Raw genomic sequence first — 22,691 nt, forward strand, 5'->3', positions numbered from 1 at the left:
ACATGTGCCTCACTGATTGGCCAAGCGATGGGTACTCTGGATTTGAACTTCTCATTGGAGATGCCACGACCCTGCTATTCTTGCACGCTCCCCCTGTGTCTCATCTGTCCACTGGACTCTTACTGTCCTCCGAGACCCCTGCCTGTCTGAGACCTGTGGACCTTGCTCTTTGCTTGCATTCCATGTCCAAGACGTCCATCTCAAACCTGGAGAGTACCAGAGTGTTGGACACCCCACCACCCTTACGGCTTCTCTTCTCCTATATGGACAAAAGTGCATTCGCTAGTCCATCCTCTATGTCAACACCCTTACCAACCTTGCACTGCGCACACCCACCTGCTCGGTGAGCCAGATTGAGGTGCCCATCAGATTGGCACATCTCACCCTTCTCTACACCCACGGCAAGTGGACACATCTCCCTGCCTTGGCCAGCGCAGGGATGTGTGCCATGTGTGCATCTCACACCCCTGAGTGCAATGAAGAACAGCCATCCTCCAAGATGCCATCCACCATCTCCATACACAGCTCCATGCAAAGGTGGTACTCACCTTTTAGGAGTGCTGAAGATCATTCAACATTTTCTGGCAGTGAATCCATGTGTGGCGCACAGCACCGTGCCCACTCACCTGGGCAGCCACCTTCGTCCAGACCTTCTTTGTCTGGTGAGGGGGCGGCCACCTTTTGCCATCTCACGGCATGAGCATATCAAGCCGACCATTCACTGCCTCCACGAGAGTGTGTAGGTACTCGTCAGAGAATCAGAGTGACCACCGTCATTGCCCTCCCACCTAGCGTGCCCATAACTGCGAAGCCATCACTGCTGCCAGATATTAGACTGTCTCGGGACAGTTCCCTGAGGCTCCTCACCAATGCCTGGCAGCCTTCAGGGAGCTGCCTGTGCAGCTTTTGAACTCCCCCTCTTCAGGTCCCCATTGGACCTGGTGCCCGGCCCCCACCAGCAGCTCTGCCCAATGTCCAGGCGCTTTTCACGTTGGCCGGGCGTTACTTGTGTCAGTTGCAATCGCGGGCGCAAGCGGATATCACGTCTGTTTCCAGACCCGCCGATTGCGTGCCCACAACGTGTGCAAAATTCAGACCAATGTGTACGCCCCCTGTATCTGTCTCTCCCTGCATTTACACCCACTGTAACTGGCTCACTCTGTGCATACTGCAAAATCTAGCTTTAAGCGTGTGTGTGTGTGTGTACGTGTGTGCGTGTTTACGTGTGTGTACTCCTCTGGGTGTAACTTTACAACCCTTCCCACCAGTGGGATTTTCAAGTCCCATTGAAGTCGGTGGGCTTTTGATCGGCTTGCCGCATTTTATGGCCTTGCTGCGACAGGGCTGTGAAATCCCACCCTGTGCTGGCTCTCTGTGCGTATACTGCTATATCGAGCCCTATGTATGTGCGTTTACCCCTTTGTGTCTGGCTGTTTGTGTATACATCTCCTGTATATGGCTCTCCCTATGTATACCCCCTATGTCTGGCTGTCTATGTGTATACCCCTACATCTAGCTCTATTGTGTATGTGTGTGTGTACATATGCACTGTGTTTGGCTCTGTGTATGTGTGTCACTATACCTGGCTCTGTGTGTGTGTGTGTGTGTGTGTGTATATATACGCACTGTGTTTGGCTCTGTGTATGTGTATCCCTATACCTGGCTGTGTGTGTGTACATACGCACTGTGTTTGGCTCTGTGTATGTGTATCCCTATACCTGTCTGTGTGTGTGTATATATACCCCTGTGTTTGGCTCTGTATTTGTGTATCCCTATACCTGGCTGTGTGTGTGTGTGTATACGCACTGTGTTTGGCTCTGTGTATGTGTATCCCTATACCTGGCTGTGTGTGTGTATATATACCCTGTGTTTGGCTCTGTGTATGTGTATTCCTATACCTGGCTGTGTGTGTGTGTATACGCACTGTGTTTGGCTCTGTGTATGTGTATCACTATACCTGGCTCTGTGTGTGTGTGTGTGTGTGTGTGTGTGTGTATATATACCCCTGTGTTTGGCTCTGTGTATGTGTATCCCTATACCTGGCTGTGTGTGTCTATATACCCACTGTGTTTGGCTCTGTGTGTATATCCCTATCTTTCTCTCTGTACATACGCCTTCCTCTGACCCATGTTTCGGACTCCCCTTGTTGCACCTTATCTTTCCCTATTTGAAGTTGCCGGGCCGACGGCTGATTGGTCGGGCTTCCGCTGTGACGTCACGGAATCCCTGCCGGCCGCGGCCTCGCCCCCTCGTGCCGCGGAAGCGGGGGGGGCCGTGGCCCCGCCCCCTCCGCCGCTCTCAGCCAATGGGGAGACGGCGGCCGCCCCGCCGGCCGCTGCAGGTGAGCGGGTGAGTGAGGTGGTGGTGGTGGGGGGGTGGGGGCGCGGGGCGGCGCTTGGAGGAGAAATCGGGCGGCGGGGCCGCCGCTCTGCCATTGGCCGGGCGGCGGAGTCGGCGTGGTGGGGGGGACTGGAAACAAGTGCTGAAGTTGAGCACAGTGTGTCAACTGGAGGCAGTGAGTGGCGGAGCCTGCGAAGCAGAAAAGGGGGCACGGTTTGATTCAGCAGCACACATCACTCCTAGAGTCTGAGCCAGAGACAAGGGTCAACAAAAAAAAAACATCAAGCCCCGGGAACACAACAGCTTTAAAAGGGCAAAAAAAAGGACAGCAAGCCCTCCTGTCCTCATCCCATCGCAGCAAGAGGAGCAGCAAGAGCCCCCAGGGCAAGTGCAACTTCACTGCAAAGCGAATACATGGAGCTATAGACTGGACTCAAGACGGACTCTCCTAAAACCACTGTCTTTCAACCCTCGCTGCAAATCTCACCCCCCCCCCCACCCCCAGTTCTCCCTCCCTCTTCCAACAACCCCCCCCCCCACCACATACACACACACACACCCCTCAACCACCCAATCCACCTTCCCCACCCTCCCTCTACTGACCTCCCTCCGACCACCACCTTTCACCTTCCTCCCTCCCTCCCTCCCTCCCTTCCCTCCCCAAAGCTGACCTGTCAGCCTGCAGCACTTTTCGTTTGAAAAAAAAGCCACCCGGTTTTACTGCTTGGGAGCCCGGGCACCATGGATTTGCCGAGCTCCCCTGGCCGGAGAAAAAACTGGACGTGGGACACGAGTTTATTTGTTTTCACCTTGACGTTAATCCTGTGGCAATCGCCGGGAACCCGGGCAGGTAAGAGAAAGCGCTTTTGCTTCGGGCTGGTTTCGAATGAACTTTATTTCTTGGGGGCGGGGGAAGAATTTTAAAAGAAAAGGCCAGTTTGCATTGTCGTTTCTGCTGGCTACTGTTGCTGATTTGAGGATACAATTCCAGCAAGAGCTTTGGGGTGGGTGGGGGGGAGAGTTAAATGAGGACAAAATGTGTGCAAAAGGCAATAAGAAGTTGGGGACCAGCTGTGAGAATGAATCTCATCCTCTTGTATGTTGCTAAAAATATATATATATATGATGTTGTGGTCAGGAACTCTGATACAAGTTGCAAACTCTTTTTCTTTGCAAGGTTTCCGTTAAGTATTTTTTTTGAAGATGCTGCAATCATTTATATTTAAAAAAATGTGAATTTGACTTGATTGATTTTTAATGGGTGGAGGGGTTTGGGGTGGGGGTGGGGGGCGTCCGAAATGTATTGGGGCCGTTCGGGAACTCAGAGTGTGTGTGGAGTGAAGGACTGTCCAATACAGAGGTGTCAATCAGAGCAGGCTGTCTGTCAAAGCCTCTCTCTCTCTCTCTATGGGACTTGTTAGAAAGTGGGAGGTATTGCGACGGGACAGCTGCTTGAGCCTCATGCCAACGATACCTTTTCTCCAGCTGGGGTAAGGGGATTGCGGTTCCAGACGGGCTCTGATCACAGGCTGACGGTAGGGGCTGGGGTAGGGGGGAGAGCAGGAGAAAGAGAAATAGAGAGAGAGGAAGAGAGAGGGAAGAGACGCCATCTGTTGGTTTCAGCATTGCCAAGGCTTCTCACACCGGTAACCCTCACCTCAGCGCTCTGCTGCAGCCAGTAAACCATTTCATTGTAACGCCTTGCCCGATTAAGGCAAAATCCACTGTTGTGGCATGATATTCCCCCCGCCCCTCTCACTACCACCCCCCCCCTCGCCGCCGCCCCCCCCCGCCCCCCCACCTCCAATGCCCCGGCGAATGTGGTCGTTCAGAGTCTCAACAGGAATCAATGAAAGGGGTGAGGGGATAGAAGTTTTGTGTGTGTGTATATGGGGTGGGGAGGGGGGGGGGGGGTTGCCGTTGGTGAGAGAGTTGGACTAGATTTGAGACCCTCACGCTGTACTGTCAAAGGATTGGCATGGCCAAGATTTGAGCACAGTGTGATCAGGGCCAGGTCTCGCTCTGTGGATGGAGAGGGCATCCCAGCAGCCCAATCTGTGAAGAGCAGGTGAGGGATGACATAGAAGTTCCAGACGTGATCCTGTGCAATGGACCATTGCAGTCCCCCGCCCCCCCACCCCTCTCCCTCTCTCTCTTTCACACACACACACACACACACACCTCAATGTCTACCTGAATGGATTAACCCAGCTGGTTATCGTGCGAGCTCACTCATTGACTTGGCCCCGGGTGCCAAGGTGACGGTGGACAGTGTGAATGGGATGTATGTATGACCGAGCTGTTGGCGATTCGCACCAGAAGTCACTTATTCCCCCTGTGTGGGGAGAGGGGGTGAGATGGAGGGGGGGAAGAGTGAGTGTGCGTGTGGGATGGTGATAGATGTCATGAAGCCATCATAGGTAGACACTGGGGCTGAGTGGGGACTGTGCAGTTATTGACTGAAGGTTAATCAACATTCCTGCTCCGGTCGAGACCATCCGAGTTTTTCAAAGCGCCAACTCTGCGTCGGGTGGCTGCTGAGCCCAAAGGTGCCACACTCGCTGCCCATCTAATAAAAGTTTAAAAAAAATGCCACAACCACTGCCCTGTCAGCTTTGCAACCGAATACCCCAGCACAGGTCCTGCCTGCCGGACCTCGAGGACGCGGGTGAAATCTTCCTGCACTCTTTAGGAACAAGGTCACAACTGTCTGCCTTCCTGTTGGCCCCGCGGCTGATGCTGGGAGTACTCCGCGTTAGAAATAGACCAGGGGGCGTCCCAGCCTGGAAACGTGGCTGGCGTTCTGCAAACTCCCAGCGGCATCAATAGGGCGAGGCACCCAGTTTCAAGCGCTCGGTTCATTCCCTCCCCCCCCCCACCTCAGGATGTCTGGTCTGCCTGGCCTCCTGATTTCATTCTTCGTTCAGAAAGGGGGGTGGGGGCGAAGAGAGAGGGAGCAAACCCTGCCGACAGGAGGGTACCTTTAGAAGGCACCTGGGACAAACTGGGGTGCCGACTGTGGGTCGTGTCAAGAGGTGTCACTCGCACCTTTCACATAATGCGCCGAGGCGGCTGCACAGCCTTCCCTGTGAGAGAGGCCGCCCCAACAGTGCGCAGAGAGGAGTCTCGTCGCTTCTCCACGCTCTGAATCGTCGCCCCGGCAGCAGCAACAGACAGATGTATATACAGTGCAGGCTCGACCCTCCAGTGCTGCCGGAGCACTGTTGGGGAGATCCTTTCACACCCTCCTGACAAATAAACTCAAAAGAGAGAGAGAGACAGAGTTGAGGGGGGTGGGGGAGGAGGGAAGCAATGCAGTCCTTCTCATCTAACCGCCTTTATTCTGCACCCGCCTCTCCTTTTCCCCCCGCTGCTGACCCAATTCCAGTTTGGCTCATGGACCTGCAGCCAAGCGCTCACAAGACACTCGTGTGTGTCTGAGAGAAATTCCAGCTGCATTCCTCACTCTTTTGAGCAAGTCCTTTTTGTTTATCGGGACTGTGGCGAGGGCACGCAACCGATCGGTGCTGAAAGCACCCCTGTGTCGACGAGATTTAGAAAAAAATAGGTGGAAATTATCACTTGAGCCTGAAAGGACGGTGGAAAGTTTTAATGATCACTTTCACCAAAGAGAAAAATAGAATGATATACTTTTGGAAAGGCGACATCTGCAGGACTATGAGGAACGAATGAAGGGGGGGGGGGGGGGGGGGGTGGGGTTTGGGGGGGGAGTTGGGGGCGGGTGCTCATTGGACAACATTGGAGAGCTGGCACGGGCGAAATGGGCTGAATGGCCTCCTTGTGTTCTGTCAGGTTCTGTGAAGTAAGCTCGAGACTCCAGGGCGACAAAATTTGGTTAACTTGGAGTCAGGGGAATCTTTCAATCCTTAGTTTAAAGATGCCAAGGATTATATGCACATGAGCTTGTGTGTGCATAAATATTTGTGTATGTACATATAATATATATAATACATACATAAATGTGTGCATATAGATATGTATATTTGTGAATGTGTGTGTATATGTATGTGTATATATTTATTTATTTATATTTGTGTGTGTATATAAATATATTTATATTTATGTTTTTGAATGTGCATATATATATTTGTGTGTATGCACAAATATTTGTGTGTATACAAATATACATATATTTATATTTTTGAATGTGTATATATATGTCTAGATATGTATATTTGTAAATGTGTGTGTATATGTATATATATTTCTATTTGTGATTGTGTATATAGTTGTGAATCTGTGTATGTATCTATATAGGTATATATATATGTGTGTATAAATATATTTATACTTGTGAATGTGTGTGTATATATTTTTTGGGAGTATATATATATATATATATGTGTGTGTGTGCATGTTGGAATATGTTAATTGTTTCTGCGTCTCACAGAGATCCAGAATGACTGTGGGGCAGAGGAAATGTTAGCAATGTGCCTTGATAAATAGTTGAGAGATAGGGTGATGAGGGGGTCTTGCAGCCTTGTCCTGCTGCATGAGGGCTGGGAGGTGTCAGTTCTCTACAAGTCACCATCTCCCTCACACCTCTTGCCATTAAATGGGGAAACCAGTCTTCCTGGAAAAGGATCTGGGCTGTAATGGATTGTGTGAGTTGAGTGAGGAATTCACTGGCTTGGAGTGTGTTTTTTTTTCTTGGTGTCTGCATCGGAAAGGCACCCAGCACCAATTATCCGTGAATTTGCAGTGACTCTTGCCTCCAGCACAGTTGGAGAGGGCTGGGTAGTGTGAGGGGTGTGAGGAAAGCTTTAGACTCTGACGGGAGGGAAGGCTCCGCTCCCGTCTGTTCATGGGGCACCGCTCCTGGAGTTTCCTCGGACCCCCCAGGGTTTCTTCTCCCACCAGCTCAACCTTGTTCCCCAGAAGCAGCAGGACTGGCTCTCTACCCCTCCCTCCATGGGAGTGCCAGGGAGGGTTGGCAAGAGGGGGGGGGCAGGAGTCAAGCTCAAACAGCCAGAGAGAGAGAGAGTAATAGAGGTGGGGAGGGCTCTGTGAGGTTGCTGGGTTAGAGAGGATCCGGGCTAGGTGGAACTGGATGAAAACTTGCGGGGGGTCAGCCCGAGTAGCCTTCCCCTCTTCCCCTCGTTCATCAGCTACAGCCCAAGGTGAGCGAAGCCTTCCAGTTAGCAAGATGGACTCTTTCTAAGGGCATTGCTGCCCCTGATGGTAAACCTGCTGAGAGGGAAAGCTACGCTACCATCCAGAGGTTTATAGCTACAGGATGCTTGAGACCCACCACCCTGAGTCTAAATAAGCCCTGGGAACACCAGGTGCGGTGATAGAAGGGTTCACTGGCCCAGCCCAGCTGCCAGAGATTGCAGCTTATAGACTAGGGGCTAGTGCACTGACTTGGGGGTGGGGGGGGTGGACTTTCATGTGTAAAGGTGTAAATCGGATCTCAGGTCACACCTTTTGCGGTAGGTTCTCATGTGGGCAACGATGAAGGCCTGGGGGCACCAGGGAGCTCCTGACGCCCAAAGCCGAGGACACCTTAGCACCAAAGTATAGCTCCTGATCATGCGAAGGGCCTATCTCCCACCCCCACAGGAGAGTGGAGCTGAGGCCACAACCACGTCAGCCATGATCCCATTGAATGGCAGAGCAGGCTCGAAGGGCCGAATGGCCTGCTTCCACGCCCATGTGCTCATGCTCTTCCCAGCAGGAGGGCTGCTTCAGAACCCCCTCTCCCACCTTCCCCCAGGTATTTGGCTAGCCTGCAACATTTGGGGGTCGGTGGGGAGCGGATGTTCATGACCCTCCATCCAAGCTTAAAGAAAAAAGTCCAGCATTACAACCCCTCACCAGGCAACTGCGACCAGCCAACCATTAATATGTCAAAACCCATGGGATGCTGATGCCTATTCCCTGGCGGTCGAGTGCTTGTTGGCACTCCTTGGGCCAGGAGAACAAGGGCCGATGTTCATGAGCTCCTCAAAGACTCCATTATTACTAGGAGATTGCTTGAGCCTCCTGGCTAATACAGGGGAGGTTTTGAAGGGGTGAACGGGGCCGGATGATTGGTTAATCCCAGTACTTGGGTACACAGATGATGTATGAATGAGAACATTTTTTCTGGAGGTGGGGGTGTTGATCGGGACAGGGGGTTGTTCTATCTCAGGATGGGGTTTCATTGTGCAAACCCGACGGTCTCTCTCTGGTCTTTCAGTGCTGCGTTCCCTGGGCAGACAGGGGCTGTGTGATGTTGCATTCTCCATGAAAGGACCTCTTGTCCAATGTGCTCGGCGAGCCCCTGATTGGTCAGGAAGTGCAGATGAATGGGGCCAGTCAGGAGGTAGTTTTGCGGTCAAGGGGAGGGAGGGAATGTTATTTTAAAAAAAAAACAAACACATAAGGGACGTGCTTCAGACCCTGTCATTGAAAAGGGCTTTGTCTTTTTTTGAGAGGGAAGTAATAGTCCAGTGCAAACGTGGCACAATGCTGACAGGAGCAGAGAGAGGCTGGCTCATTGACGGGTGCCATTGATGTTCCCCCAAGCCCACAACCCCCCAATCTGCCCAGGTGCCTAACCCTTGCTTGAAATCCATCATTTTCTCTTTGCCTCCCCTATCTCTCCTTCCCTATCTCTGCAATCTCCTCCAATTCCCACCCCACTCCCCCGAGATCTCTGCACTCCCCTAACCCTGGCCTCTTGTGCATCACCAATTTTAATAACTCCCCCTCCTGTTGGTGGCTGTGTCTTCAGCTGTAAGCTCTGGAATTCCCTTCCTGCACCTCTCCGCCTCTCCACCTGGCTTTCCTCCTATAAGACAGCCCTTAAATCTACCACTTTGACCAAGTTTCTGGTTGTCTGACCTAATATCTCCTTATGCGACTCAATGTCATGTCTGGTTTCCTAATGCTGCTGTGAAGCACCTTGGGATGTTTCATTGTGTTAAAGGTGCTAAGTAAATATAATGTGTTGTTGTTGCATCCCTTTGATTGGACAAGGTGGGTGTGCATTGTTCCCACAGGGGGTCCCAGTTAATACGTTCCCTCTCCCCCCAGCCACCACCACCACCACCCCACCCCCCCACCCCACCCCCCCCCCGCCCCATCCATTTCTCACATCTTACTTCCTTCAAAGGTAGACAAGCGCTATGGAGGCCGAGCCGAAGACCTCTTCTCTTCATTCCCCTCATGTCCCAACAGGCACAAGACCAGATCCCAGGGTCAACATGCAAGGATGCTGGGGGTGGGGGAAAGGGGTGGTGCTGAGGATAAACCTCCCTCAGTAGGCCTGGATGTAACAGGTACAATGCTTGGTTCTGAAGAGAATCATTGCATCATCGAACCGTTGGACGAGTAGATCTCAATAGGTTTTTCTTTGTTCCTTACAGATATATCTACGTGGAAATGGTGGTGTAGTGGTAATGTCACTGGGCTAGTAATCCAGAGGCCCAGTTCTGGGGTGGGGTGGAGGGGGGTGGGGTCCTGGGTTTAAATCACACCATCAATGTAAATTCAATTAACCAATGTGTCTCAGTCATGGTGACCATGAAACCATCATCACTGATTTGCTGCAAAAACCCATCCAGTTCACTAATTCCCCTTTAGGGCAGGAAATCTGCTGCCCTCACTGGGTCCGGCCTACAGGTGACTCTGACCCACAGCAATATAGTTGACTCTTAACTGCCCTTGGAATGGCCTAGCAAGTCCTGTCAGTTCAAGGGGCAATTAGGGGTGGGAAAAAAATGCTGGCCTGGCCAGTGATGCCCACGCCCCATGTAAAAGTGTGAATTTACCAACATTCAATGGGCAAGTCTAACCAAATCTAAGTGCATAAAAACATAAAGTGCTGGAAAAACTCAGCAGATCTGGCAGCATCTGTAGAGGGAGACAGTGTTAACATGAAATCCGTATGAGTCTTCTTCAGAATCTCAAATCTAAGTACAGTACTGGATGGGAATCAGATCAAATGCCACGGGCCCCAGAGTGAGCAACTCCATCTCTTGCTTGCAAGCCCTTGGGTGCTCTCCCCTAATGTTGTGTGGCTTGCTTCCTGGGTTAGGCTGAAATGCCCGTAGTGGACAGAAGATGGAGCATTTCCCAACCTGAGGGCTCTCTGCAGATGGGGGTGCTGTCTCTGGTGGAGAGAATGGGTTTGCCCACCCTTGCCAGTTTTGGCCACAGTCGCTGGCACTTGAGTGCACCGTGTGCTTTATTTTTGGGACACTTTGTCACAGTGAGACGAGGGAGGGGGCATCCTCATGGGTGACAGGACTTCACAGAAGTTGTGAAATGACGTTGCTGATCAATTATTTGGGGGCGGGGGTTGGATTTGAAGAGGCACTCGAGTAATTTATCATGGCTTGGACAGAAAAGTCCATGAACACCATGTCACAAGCGTCAATTAAAAATGATGTGAATGTAGGAATTTGGAAAGAGGTCATGGATACATGGAGGTATATGCGTGCCTTAACAGGGGAGAGAGATTTGAAATGATAGAGCAAAGGGCAGAAAGCCAGATACTGGACCCTTGAAGGCAAGGTGAATAGGTGTGTGAGGGCATGCAGCGAGGCTGGTCCAGCTCCCAGCTGACTGCTTGCCTGTCTGCCTGCCTGTCTGACTGCCTGCAGCTGACGGTACAGAGGGTGCCCTGGGCGAGTCAGGAGAGTGTGAAACTCTGGCTGCAGTGTGGCAGCTGCACACCCATCCCATTTTCCTCTCTCTCGGGCTGTTTGTTTTGCGGAGGGCAGCGCGGGGTAATTATTTCTTCACTGTGCAAACTCATGACAGGAAAACTTCAGAAGCTCTGAGAGCTGGAGCACTGACCCCAGCACAGGAGCGAGAGGAGCTTGCCAGGGAAGGGGAGGGGGCAGGTGAGGAAGGGCTGGGGCAAGACCCCACGTTATGGAACCACAGGTTCACAGACCTGAGTTTAGCTGATGTACCAGCCTGAGACTCGACTAAGGAATGTGCTTTAAATTCAAAATTAGAACCAGGGAACACAGTTTCAAAATAAGGGCTTAGGACCGAGATGAGGAGAAATTTTTTTCGCTCAGAGGGTGGTGAATCTTTGGAATTCTTTACTCCAAAGCTCAGTCACTGAGTATGTTTAAAGCAGACATTAGCAGATTTCTAAATACCAATGACATAAAGAGATATGGGGACAGTGTGGGGAAAAAACATTGAAATGAATGACCAGCCATGATCGCACTGAATGATGGAGCAGGCTCGATGAGCTGAATGGCCATCTTCTCTTGCTCCTATGTTCCTATGAAGGGGCAAAACCTGTTTCTGGGTGTGCAGGTTCCAACCATCACTGAGGTGGAGCATCGCAAATTGCCACGTTCACTGGAGAATGCCAGCGGGGAGACTGTGCCTGATGTCTGCCATCTGTTTACCATGCAGCCAATTGATTGTCAATAAGTTAACTGGGTCTAACCTGATAGTTTTTAATAGTGTGGTCCCAATCACATCACTTAGTCTGCCCAAGAGTGAAATGGGGGTGACAGTAGCACAGTGGTAATGTTACTGGACTAGTAATCCAAAGGCCTGGCCAACAGCTTGGTAGACATGAGTTCAAGTCCCACCAAGACAGCTGGAGGGGTTTAGTTGTTACATCTGGAATTAAATCATAGTGTCATCAATAATGATCATGGAACTACTGGATTGTCAATAAAACTCATTTGGTTCATTAACTAGCTAGCCCACCAAACCAGCTTGCCCCTCCTTACCCAGTCTGCCCTATATGTAACTCCCAACTCACAGCAATATGTTTCACTCTTATTGACCACATGAAATAGCCTAGCCAGCCACACAGGGCAGGGGGCAAACAAGGTTGGGCAATAAATACTAGCTTTGCCAGTGGTGCTTGCATAACCAAGTATGAATAAAATAAAAAGGCGCTCAGTGAGGAATTGGGTCCATTTGAACCCAGACTAGACCCGAATCAGGTAGTCAATAAGATACCCTGAACCAATGTTAAGAAGCCTTCATTGGTCGGTGCAACTCAAGCTCCACGCTCAAGAAACTCAAAGGACTCAGATTTTTAGTAATAAGCAAGCAGCAAGTTGAAATCACAACTTTTTTTGTAGGAAATTTTGGAGGAAAGCCTTTCACTAAAGTGATGGTCCTTGAGATTTGTCAGTTATATAAGATACAAGGTGCCACTGGTTACATCCCCTAGGCTGTACCTGCCTTTGTATCAATGTTTCTTTTCTTCCCTGATGGGAAAGAGATCGCACTTATTCAATAGTGGGGGTTGGTGGTGGTGGGGGGGGGATAGATTTGTTTCAAATTGGTTGGGTGGCTTGTTTAATGAGTGGGGTTCAATGGGCCGGATCATTGGGGTGGAGTGAATCCATTGGGGTGGGCTAGTTGGCTTGGTGGGCTGGCTAGTGGAGTGACCCCTGAGTTGGATGGGCCTAGTGCTATGGCACACCTATCAATAGGGTGGGCTAGTCAGTTAGAGTACGGGCTGGACAGTTGTTTCCTTATAGTTGGAATGGGCCAGTTGGTGGAATGACTGTTTGGCTGAGTTGTTGGGGTGAGCTTGAGAAGCAAAGTGTCTACTGGAATGGACGGCTTGGTCAACTGATTGACACACTGGCTGTTGAGTTTTATTTTTAATACTTGCTCATGGGATGTGGACTAGGCCAGCATTTATCGCCAAAAACACCAGGGTGGTGGTGAGCTGACTTCTTGAGCTGCTGCAGTCCATGTGCTGTAGGTACACCCACAGTGCTGTTAGGTGGGGAGTTCCAGGCTTCTGGAACCTGAGTAATGGGCTACCTGACAGAACACTTGGTGGGAAAGCTAGTTGGTTTGGTGTTTTGATGAAGTTGCTGGCTGGATTGGTGAGGTGGAAAGGTGTCTGTGTGGCTGGCTGGATTGTATTACTGGTTGGGTATTACAGTGACTGCTTGGTTCATTCTCCCACTGTACTGCACCTTCTGTAAGTGGAAGACAATTGTGTTCAGCCGCTCGAAACCCTAACAAGTCAAGCTGGGGTGTGTCATCTGAAAGGGAAACAACCAATAGGTGGCGATAGTCCTGCTACACTGAGGTAGCTCTAAGGAGCATAGAAAGAAAGGAAAGATGGTCGGTGACAGCCTAACTGAAATTCTCCCACTGGTGAATCCGTCAAGCACACTATGGAGACACGACCCCTGTTTGGCCTCCTGACACTTTACCAACCATAGGTCACAAGGTGACAGGCAGCTCTACTCTAGCCCACCACTTATCTTAGGGGCTACCTCTAGAGTCTTCTCTTGAGATGGCCCTTATCAAGTCCTCTCTACCAGTCAGGGTGGGTGGGTAAACCCAGGGTTAAGAACCTGAGGCTGCTCAGCTGATCATGTGTTTAGATTTGTCAAAGCAACATTTACCATCTCACTCATTTCCTGAATACCGCAGGGAGGTCACCAGCTTAAATTTTATCTGGACAAAGGGATTATTATTAATGAGGATTAGTAATTCAAGTTCAGCTCCGGGCATTCATATTTGTGTACATACTATGTGCAGATATGGGTAATAAATTATTTTACCATGGGAATTAATGTAACAGTGCTATTTTTCTATGGATATTTATATGACTATACGATAGTAAAATGATGTCCAGAGGTTTTGAGACCTGCTTTTATATATCTTTCTATCTGATCATCCATAAATAAATGAAGTTGGCCTGAACAAACTCCCAGCTTCAATCATACACTCAGCAGAGGTTCTTTGCATTAAGATAAAAGCCTATATGGTTTCACTGTTGTAAGGTGCGACCGCCCGTACATGGGACAGAAAATCTACAGAAAGAACAGTTGGCAAGAGACCTCCCCAGAGTTGGGAATCAAGCATTTGTAAAAAATTAAACTAGTTCCAAAGGAATAAATAAAACCATGTTTTATTTACCTACTTCTTGTGTCTATACAATTAACTGTATGTCATAAGATGAAGCAACACTTTATCGTCCAGTTGTTTAAAGTGCCGATTTCACAGCGAAAACCCTTCGTCTCTGCTACTGAGGGTGGACGGAGGTAATGTTCTCTCCCCTGTTTACTTGGCTGGTTATCTGTAAAACGATATACCTCAACGGCCAGTTTCAACAAAATGTGTTGCGCTGATAGGGTATGGCCCAAGGAAGAACCGATTAGTTTTGGGTGAAGATCCGGATCCGAATCCGTACCCCGGAATTTTTTAAAGGGGTCGGGAGGTAGGGCAAATTAACTATTTTTTTTAGAACATCGTGGGTTGTTTTGTCTGGAAGCGACGCTGATTGTTTTAGAACGTTGTGGATTGACTCAGCTGCTGGGGTGGAATTGGTCAGAGCTGTCAACGTGCGAGCAGAGTTTTCAGAGCACGTTGTTGGACGTGGATTGGCCTGAGGCCTCCACGGTGAGATGGAAGCCCCCTCAGAACCACAATTTCTATTTTCAGCTTTGTAGTTACGGAGCATCAGCCAGGCATCGGCGGAGGGCTGCGTAATTGTAACAATGTTGAGTTTACACATTGTGGCAGGAGGTATACGCTCTCCTGAGTGGCCCCTTCAGTTGTTGAATATATCTCTGGTGTACAGGTTTCCCCTTTTTTTTTTAGCCGAACCTCTTGAAGCGGCGTTCAAAGTCTTTAAGAAGAATGTTTAAGTTCAAAAATGTTAGCCAGCGCTCGCCATTCAGCTTTAAGAAGCTGCAACAGGTTTGCGCCAACATAATGTTGTACAAGTTCATTGCTACGAACAAATAAATGCTGTTGTCAACACCTGCAATCTATCACAAAATAAATCAGAATATGAAATTCAGGATGGCGTTTGCTGTACACGCCTGCCAGATGCACGGAATATAATCTGAGTAGATATGGACCATATGTGTAACGTACCGCAGCGCCACAGAATGGGATTTTGCTGCACTCGTAAACAGAAAGGAAAGGTTTAAAGTGAAGCGTTGCGCGTTCACAGTTTGAGAAACATTGACTGAAAAGCCAAGGTGTAACTCTCCCAGCGCCGAGGACCTGGGCAAGCTCCAGCCCCAGGCGTTTGGGGGGCGTGGGGGGGGGGGGGGGGGGGGGGCGGGGAGAGAGAGGGAGGGAGCGGGAGAGTATGAGGCTATTGCCTAAGAAAATTATCTCAGGAATTTCTGAAATGAAACCGGTAAAGTGGATGGTGAAGTGTGGTTAGAAAAGTTTTATTTTCGGGCGGGTGTCGGTTTAACGATATGCCCAGTTATGTTTTTTGAGGTGTATAATCCATGAGCCAGGAAAACGTGCAGTTTGAAAATACTGCAAACGCTCAGTGGCTCGAACAACATCTGTAGAGAAAGTGTTAGCGCTTCAAGTCATTGACCTGTTGTCAGAACTGCTTAGCTCGGATTCTCTCTTCGCAGATGCTGCCCGTTTCCAGCAGATTAAGTTCCTATTTCAGATTTCTGGCATCTGCAGTATCTCACCTTCATAGCACGGTTAGGCTAACAGATCAGCGGCTAATTGAGCCTATCGCAACTTTGCACCCACCCACCCGTGTCTTGACTTGTGATACCTCGGAGGGTTGTGCGTCAGAAAAGAATTTTAATGACGTGGAAGATTGAAAGATACATCACATACCTGTAGATCCTTGCTCTAGCTATCTGTAGCCTTTTGGACATGTGGGCAATCCCATTGTACAGTTCTGGTCACCCCATGACCATCTTGTGCTTTTATTGGCAATTATCGGCTTTGGGTAATCTCAGTGTTCCCTTCAGACTAACTGGTTAGATATGCTTGATAGGCTATTGACAAGTTGGCACTTTAGTGACACATGGAAGGATGCACAAGTATCTGTCGTTCATGGTTCAGTGCGCAGCTCTCTTGCTCCTAAGCCAGAAAGTTGTGGGTTCGTGTCCCACTGATGGAGCATGCTTAGGCTAAAGCCATTAATTTTGTTATTTACAGAAAATATGATCACACCGAAGCAGAATATACCAATAAATAATAACTTGCACAACATTTTTAACAGCCTTTGAAAAATATTGGTAGAAGCCCGAATCTAGTGTTTCTTACCTCCAGAATTAAATGTGTATTAACTACATTTAAATGTATCCAGGCATTGACTGGGATGAAAATAATAAATGCTGGAAAATCTCAGCAGGTCTGGCAACATCAATGGAGAGAGAAACAGAAGAAGAATCATATGAACTCAAGAAGTTAACTCTGTTTCTCTCTCCACAGATGCTGCCAGACCTGCTGAGCTTTCCCAGCATTTTCTGTTTTTATTTCAGATTTCCAGCATCCACGTTATTTTGCTTTTATTTCAGGCATTAACTGGGGATTCACTTGAGCCCCTATAAGTAGGAACAGGCTGAAAATGCGATTGCTGGCTTAGGAGGTGGCATGTTTGTAATTTGTGTCTCTGTAAATAAATGCTTATAAAAGTGTGTAAAGATTGGCTCCAGTTCTATCTTTCACCATCTGGTTGTCAGGAATATAACCTCCAGATCCCAATACTGGAAATCTTATGAACAAAATATTTTCAGGAACATAGGATGAAAGATTAAGCAATTTAGCCCCTTGGGCCTGTTCCGCATTCAGTGAGATCATGGTTGATGAAGCTGACTCCATATATCCGCCTTCACTCCATGTCTATTGATACCTTTGTTTAACAGTAAGTTTGGCTTTGGGTGACGCTGCCTTTTACATCTTGCTTATTTTACTCATATAAACCGTACACTTTCCAGTATACTCTCAACTTTCTTTTGACTACCCTTAATTTCTGCCCCTCAGCTTTCGTTCAGTCTAGCTGACATTTTTCCTGGTCTAATTCAGTCTCTCGAACTGACAGTCTTCCCTTTCTTTATGAAGGGAATATGTGCATTTATATAGCACCATTCCCAATCTCAGTAAGTCCCCCAAGCTCTTTGCTGCTAATCAAATACTTTCTGAAGCATATTCACTGTTGTAATGTTGGAAAAACGCCAGCCAATTTGCGTGCGGCAAGCTCCCACAAACAGCAACAGGATAATGACAAGATTACCTGCCTTGATATGTCAATTGAGGGATTAATATTAGCCAGCATGCTGGGACAAACAACCCTGCTCTTCTTCAAAATGGTGCTGCAGTTTAACATCTCACCCCTGCCAATGCAGCACTCCCGCCAAACTGCACAGAGTGTCAGTCTAGATTTTTGTGCTCAAGTGTCTCGAGTGGGACTTGCACCTACCACCTCTTAACCAGGAGTGTGAGTGCTAGTGACTGAGCTACAGCTGATGCTCCACTCCCCCCACCCCCCACCCCCACAACTGCTTTTCTCTCCTCTCTCCATCTTCTGAGCACATCATTTTCACCGAGGACGGTGAACTTCGCCTTGGGTAATGGCACAGATTGGGTTCTTGAGCATTAGTTGCCTATCTTAGACCCCACCTGACCTTCTCTCTTCACTCAACCTGTCTATGTAAATCTTTCCTTGGCTTCTTGTGTGGAAGGGTGGGGTTCATCCGCTGCCTTTGTCTCTCTGTCTGATTTTCTGACAGTATTTCTCTCCCTTCGTATCTATATGGATAACTCTGCCTCTGTCTCCGTCTCTTTGTCTCTCTCAATCTCTGTCTCTTTGAGTGTCTGATTTTCCTCTCTTTGAGCTTGTCTGTGTGTATCTCAGTGTTTATGTCTATGTCTATGTAGGTCTCTCTCTCTCTCTCTGTCTGGCTCTCTTTGTATCTGCATCTGTTGTGTATGTGTGTGCATGCCTGCTGGTTCACATGTATGTATCCAGCTGTATAAATGTTTATATTTTGTATATATTTATTTACATTACATATCCACCTGATTCTCTACATGCTGGTCTCTGTCTAACAGTGCACTTGTTTATATTGAAGTTTCCAAACTCTTTTTTTTCATCTGTGTGTGTGTCTACCTGTGTGTGTGCCTCTGTCAATCTCTGCCTATTCTCGTGTGTGTCACTCTGTCTATCTGTGTGTTATGTTTTCAGTGTATCTGTATATGTGCCTCTGCCAATCTATGTGTGTGTCTATGTCTGCATATGTCTCTGTCTATCAGTGTGTGTCTCTATCTGTGCCTATCTGTCTATGTGTGGGAGCTTCACTCTCCATCCAGCTGTGCCTCTCTGTCTATCTACGTCATTCTGTCTATCTGTGTGTGTCTCTGTCTATCTTTGTCTCTCTCTCTACCTGTGTGTCTCTCACTGTCTATCTGGTGATTCTGTCTCTGTCTATCAGTATTTGTGTCTCACCAATTATTTTTATGTATCTCTCTGTCTCTGTCTATCTGTGTGTGTCCCACTCTGTGTTTGTGTATCTCACTGTTTATCTTTGTGTGTGTCTCTGTCTATGTGTCTGTGTGTGGGTGTGTGTGTCTCTATCTATTTGTGTGCATGTCTCTGTCTATCTGTGCATGTCTCTCTATCTGTGGGTCTCTTTCTATTTTTGTGTGTGTCTGTCTATGTGTGTATCTCTCTCTGTCTATCTGTGTGTGTCTCACTACCTGTGTTTGTGTGTCTCACTGCCTGTCTTTATGTTTCACTGCCTATCTTTGTGTGTCTCTGTCTGTTTGTCTGCTTATCTGTCTGTGTCTCTCTATCTACCTGTGTGTACCTCTCTGCATACATGTGTGTATCTCTCTGTTTATATATGTTTGTCTATCTGTCTGTTTCTCTGTCTATCTGCCTTTCTCTCTGTCTGTATGTGTTGCTCTGCCTATCTGTGTGTGTGTCTCTCTTGTTTATCTGCGTGTGTTTATCTCTCTGTCTATCTGTGTGTGTGTCCCTCTATCTCTGTATGTGTCTCTCTGTCTATATGTGTGTGTGTGTCTCTGTCTATCTCCATGTATGTCTGCCTATATGCGTGTGTCTCTGTGTGTGGGTGTCTGTGTCCATGTCTGTCTGTGTGTGTCGCTCTCTGTCTATATGTGCCTTTCTCTCTCTATATGTGTGTATCTCTATCTGTGTGTCTCTATGTCTATCTCTCTCTCTCTCTCTCCATCTGTGTGTGTGTGTGTATGTATGTGTACCTCTATCTCTGTGAGTCCCTCTACCTCTGTGTGTGTCTCTCTGACTGCATGTGTCTGTCTCCCTGTTTATATGTGTCTGTCTCTCTGTGTGTCTCTCTGTCTCTCTATCTCTGCCTATCTGTATGTCTCTATCTGTGTGTGTGTCTCTGTCTATCTGTGTGTGAGCCTCTGTTTGTGTGTGTCTCTCTCACTGCCTATCTGTATATCTCTCTATCTGTGAGTGCATCCCTGATATTTGTGTGTGTCTAACTGTTTGTCTCTAACTGAGTGTGTGTCCCTGTCTATCTCTGTGTCTCTGTCCATCTGTGTGTGTGTCTCTGTCCATCAGTATGTCTCTCTCTCTCTCAATGTCTATGTGTGTGTGTCTTTCACTGTCTATCTACGTGTGTCTCTCTCTGTCTAACTGTGTGTGTATGTGTGTCTCTCTGTCTATCTCTGTGTCTCTCTGTCTATATCTGTCTCTCTCTCTCTTTCTGTGTCTCTCTCTGTCTAACTGTGTGTGTCTCTAACTGTGTGTGTGTGTGTGTGTGTGTCTGTCTATCTCTACGTCTCTCTGTCTATATGTGTCTCTCTCTCTACCTGTGTATCTCTCTGTCTATCTGTGTGTGTGTGTGTGTGTGTGTGTGTGTGTGTGTGTGTATCTGTCAGTCTCTCTCTCTATCTGTGTGTGAGCATGGGTGTGTGTGTGTGTCTTTGTCTATCTGTGTGTGTGTACCTCTATCTCTGTGTGTCCCTCTACCTCTCTGTGTGTCTGGCTGGCTGTATGTGTCTGTCTCCCTATCTATATGTGTCTGTCTCTCTGTCTATATATTTCTGTCTCTCTCTGTGTCTCTATGTCTATCTGTCTCTCTATCTCTGTCTATCTGTGTGTGTCTCTATCTCTGTGTGTGTCTCTGTCTAATTGTGTGTCTCTCTCTGTCTATGTGTGTGTGAGTCTCTGTTTGCGTGCATGTCTCTCTCTCTGCCTATCTGTGTGTCTCTCTGTCTATCTGTGTGTCTCTCTGTATATCTGTGTGTGCATCCCTGGTATCTGTGTGTGTCTCTCCCTGTCTGTTTGTCTCTAACTGTGTGTGTGTCCCTGTCTATCTGTGTGTCTCTCTGTCTATCTGTGTGTCTCTCTGTCTATCTGTGTGTATATCCCTGATATCTGTGTGTCTCTCTCTCTCGATCTATCTGTGTCTGTATCTCTCTGTCCATTGGTGTCTCCCTCTCTTTCTGTCTGTGACTCTCTTTCTCTGTCCATCTATATGTGTGTCTCTGTCTATGTGTGTGTCTCTGTCCATCGGTATGTCACTCTCTCTTTCTCTCACTGTCTGTCTGTGCATGTCTCTTACTGTCTACCTGTGTGTGTGTCTCTCTGACTAACTGTGTGTGTGTCTCTAACTGTATATGTGTGTGTCTCTTTGTATATCCCTGTGTCTCTCTCTGCCCGCTGTGTGTCTCTCTGTCCATCTGTGTGTCTCTCTCTCTGTCTATCTGTCTCTCTCTCTCTGTCTGTGTGTGTTTGTGTCTCTGTCTATCTGAGTGTGTGTACCTCTATCTCTGTGTGTCCCTCTATCTCTGTGTGTGTCTTGCTACCTGTATGTGTCTGTCTCCCTGTTTATATGTGTCTGTCTCTCTGTCTATATGTGTCTGTCTCTCTGTCTACCTGTCTCTCTATCTCTGTCTATCTGTGTTTGTCTCTATCTCTGTGTTTGTCTCTATCTATTTGTGTGTGTAACTGTCTATAGATGTGTGTGTCTCTCTCTGTGTCTATGTGTGTGTGAATATCTGTTTGTGTGTGTGTCTCTCTCTCTGCTATCTGTGTGTCTCTGTCTATCTGTATGTCTCTCTATCTGTATGTGCGTCCCTGATATCTGTGTGTCTCTCCCTGCCTAACTATTTCTCTCTAACTGTGTTTGTGTGTGCATCCCCGATATGTGTGTCTATCCCTGTCTAACTGTTTGTCTCTAACACTGTGTGTGTGTGTGTGTGTGTGTGTGTGTGTGTGTGTGTCTCTGTCTATCTGTGTGTCTCTGTCTACCTGTGTGTGCGTCCCTGATATCCGTGTGTGTGTATCTCTCTCTCTCTTGGTCTATCTGTGTCTGTATCTCCCTGTCCATTGGTGTCTCTCTCTCTCTGTGTCCATACGTTTGTGTGTGTCTGTCTATCTGTATGTCTCTGTCAATCAGTATGTCTCTCTCTCTCTCAATGTGTATTTCTCTGTCCATTGGTGTTTGTGTGTGTCTCTGTCTGTAGCTCTCTCTCTCTCCATCTGTGTGTGTCTCTATCTCTGTGTCTCTGTCTATCTGTATGTCTCCCTATCTGTGTGTGTGTGTGTCCCTGATATCTGTGTGTGTGTGTCTCTCTCTTGGTCTATCTGTGTGTGTATCTCTCTGTTTATTGGTGTCTTTCTCTCTCTCTCTCTCTGTCTCTCTCTCTCTGTCTGTGGCTCTCTCTCTCTGTCCATCTATGTGTGTGTCTCTGTCTAGCTGTGTGTCTCTGTCCATCAGTATGCCTCTCTCTCAATGTCTGTCTCTGTGTGGCTCTCACTGTCCATCTATGTGTGTCTCTCTGTCTAACTGTGTGCAGCTCTAACTGTGTGTGTGTGTGTGTGTGTGTGTGTGTCCCTCTGTCTATCTCCGTGTCTCTCTGACTATATGTGTCTCTCTCTCTATCTGTGTATCCATCTGTGTGTGTATGTGTGTCTATCTGTCTGTTTCTCTATCTGTGTGTGTGTGTGTGTGTGTGTCTTTGTCTATTTGTGTGTGTGTGTACCTCTATCTCTGTGTCTCCCTCTATCTTTGTGTATGTCTCGCTGCCTGTATGTGTCTGTCTCCCTGTCCATATGTGCCTGTCTCTCTGTCTATATGTGTCTGCCTCTCTGTGTGTCTCCCTGTCTATCTCTCTATCTCTGGCTATTTGTGTCCCTATCCCTGTGTGTGTCTCTGTCTACTTGTGTGTGTGTGTCCGTCTATACTTGTGTCTCTCTCTGCCTATCTATGTGTGAGTCACTGTTTGTGTGTGTTTCTCTTTTTCTCTGTCTGTTTGTGTGTCTCTGTCTATCTCTATGTCTCTCTGTCTATCTGTGTGTGCGTCGCTGATATCTGTGTGTGTCTCTCCCTATTTAACTGTTTGTCTCTAACTGTGTGCGTGTGTGTGTGTGTCTCTGTCTATCTGTGTGTCTCTATCTGTGTGTGCGTCACTGATATTTGTGTGTGTCTCTCCCTGTTTAACTGTTTGTCTCTAACTGTGTGTGTATGTGTGTGTCTGTCTCAGTCTATCTGTGTGTCTCTGCCTATCTGTGTGTGTGTCCCTGATATCTGTGTGTGTGTGTGTCTCCCTCTTGGTCGATCTGTGTGTGTATCTCTCTGTCCATTGGTGTGTGTGTGCCTCTCTCTCTCTCTCTCTCT

At 48.1% G+C, this 22,691-nt stretch overlaps 1 protein-coding gene across 1 annotated transcript in view; it reads left to right on the forward strand.

Moving 5' to 3' along the window:
* Positions 1–3,058: 3,058 nt before the first annotated feature.
* The window catches only part of LOC121291462 (collagen alpha-1(V) chain-like), a 339,607-nt gene continuing 319,974 nt past the window's right edge, over positions 3,059–22,691 (forward strand). The window contains exon 1 of the mRNA XM_041212673.1: positions 3,059–3,190. Coding sequence (XP_041068607.1) covers positions 3,082–3,190 — 109 coding nt within the window. The 5' untranslated portion in view covers positions 3,059–3,081. The remainder of the gene's footprint in view (positions 3,191–22,691) is intronic.

The sequence above is a fragment of the Carcharodon carcharias genome, chromosome 19, assembly GCF_017639515.1.
Source record: "Carcharodon carcharias isolate sCarCar2 chromosome 19, sCarCar2.pri, whole genome shotgun sequence".
NCBI classification, from domain to species: Eukaryota; Metazoa; Chordata; class Chondrichthyes; order Lamniformes; family Lamnidae; genus Carcharodon; species Carcharodon carcharias.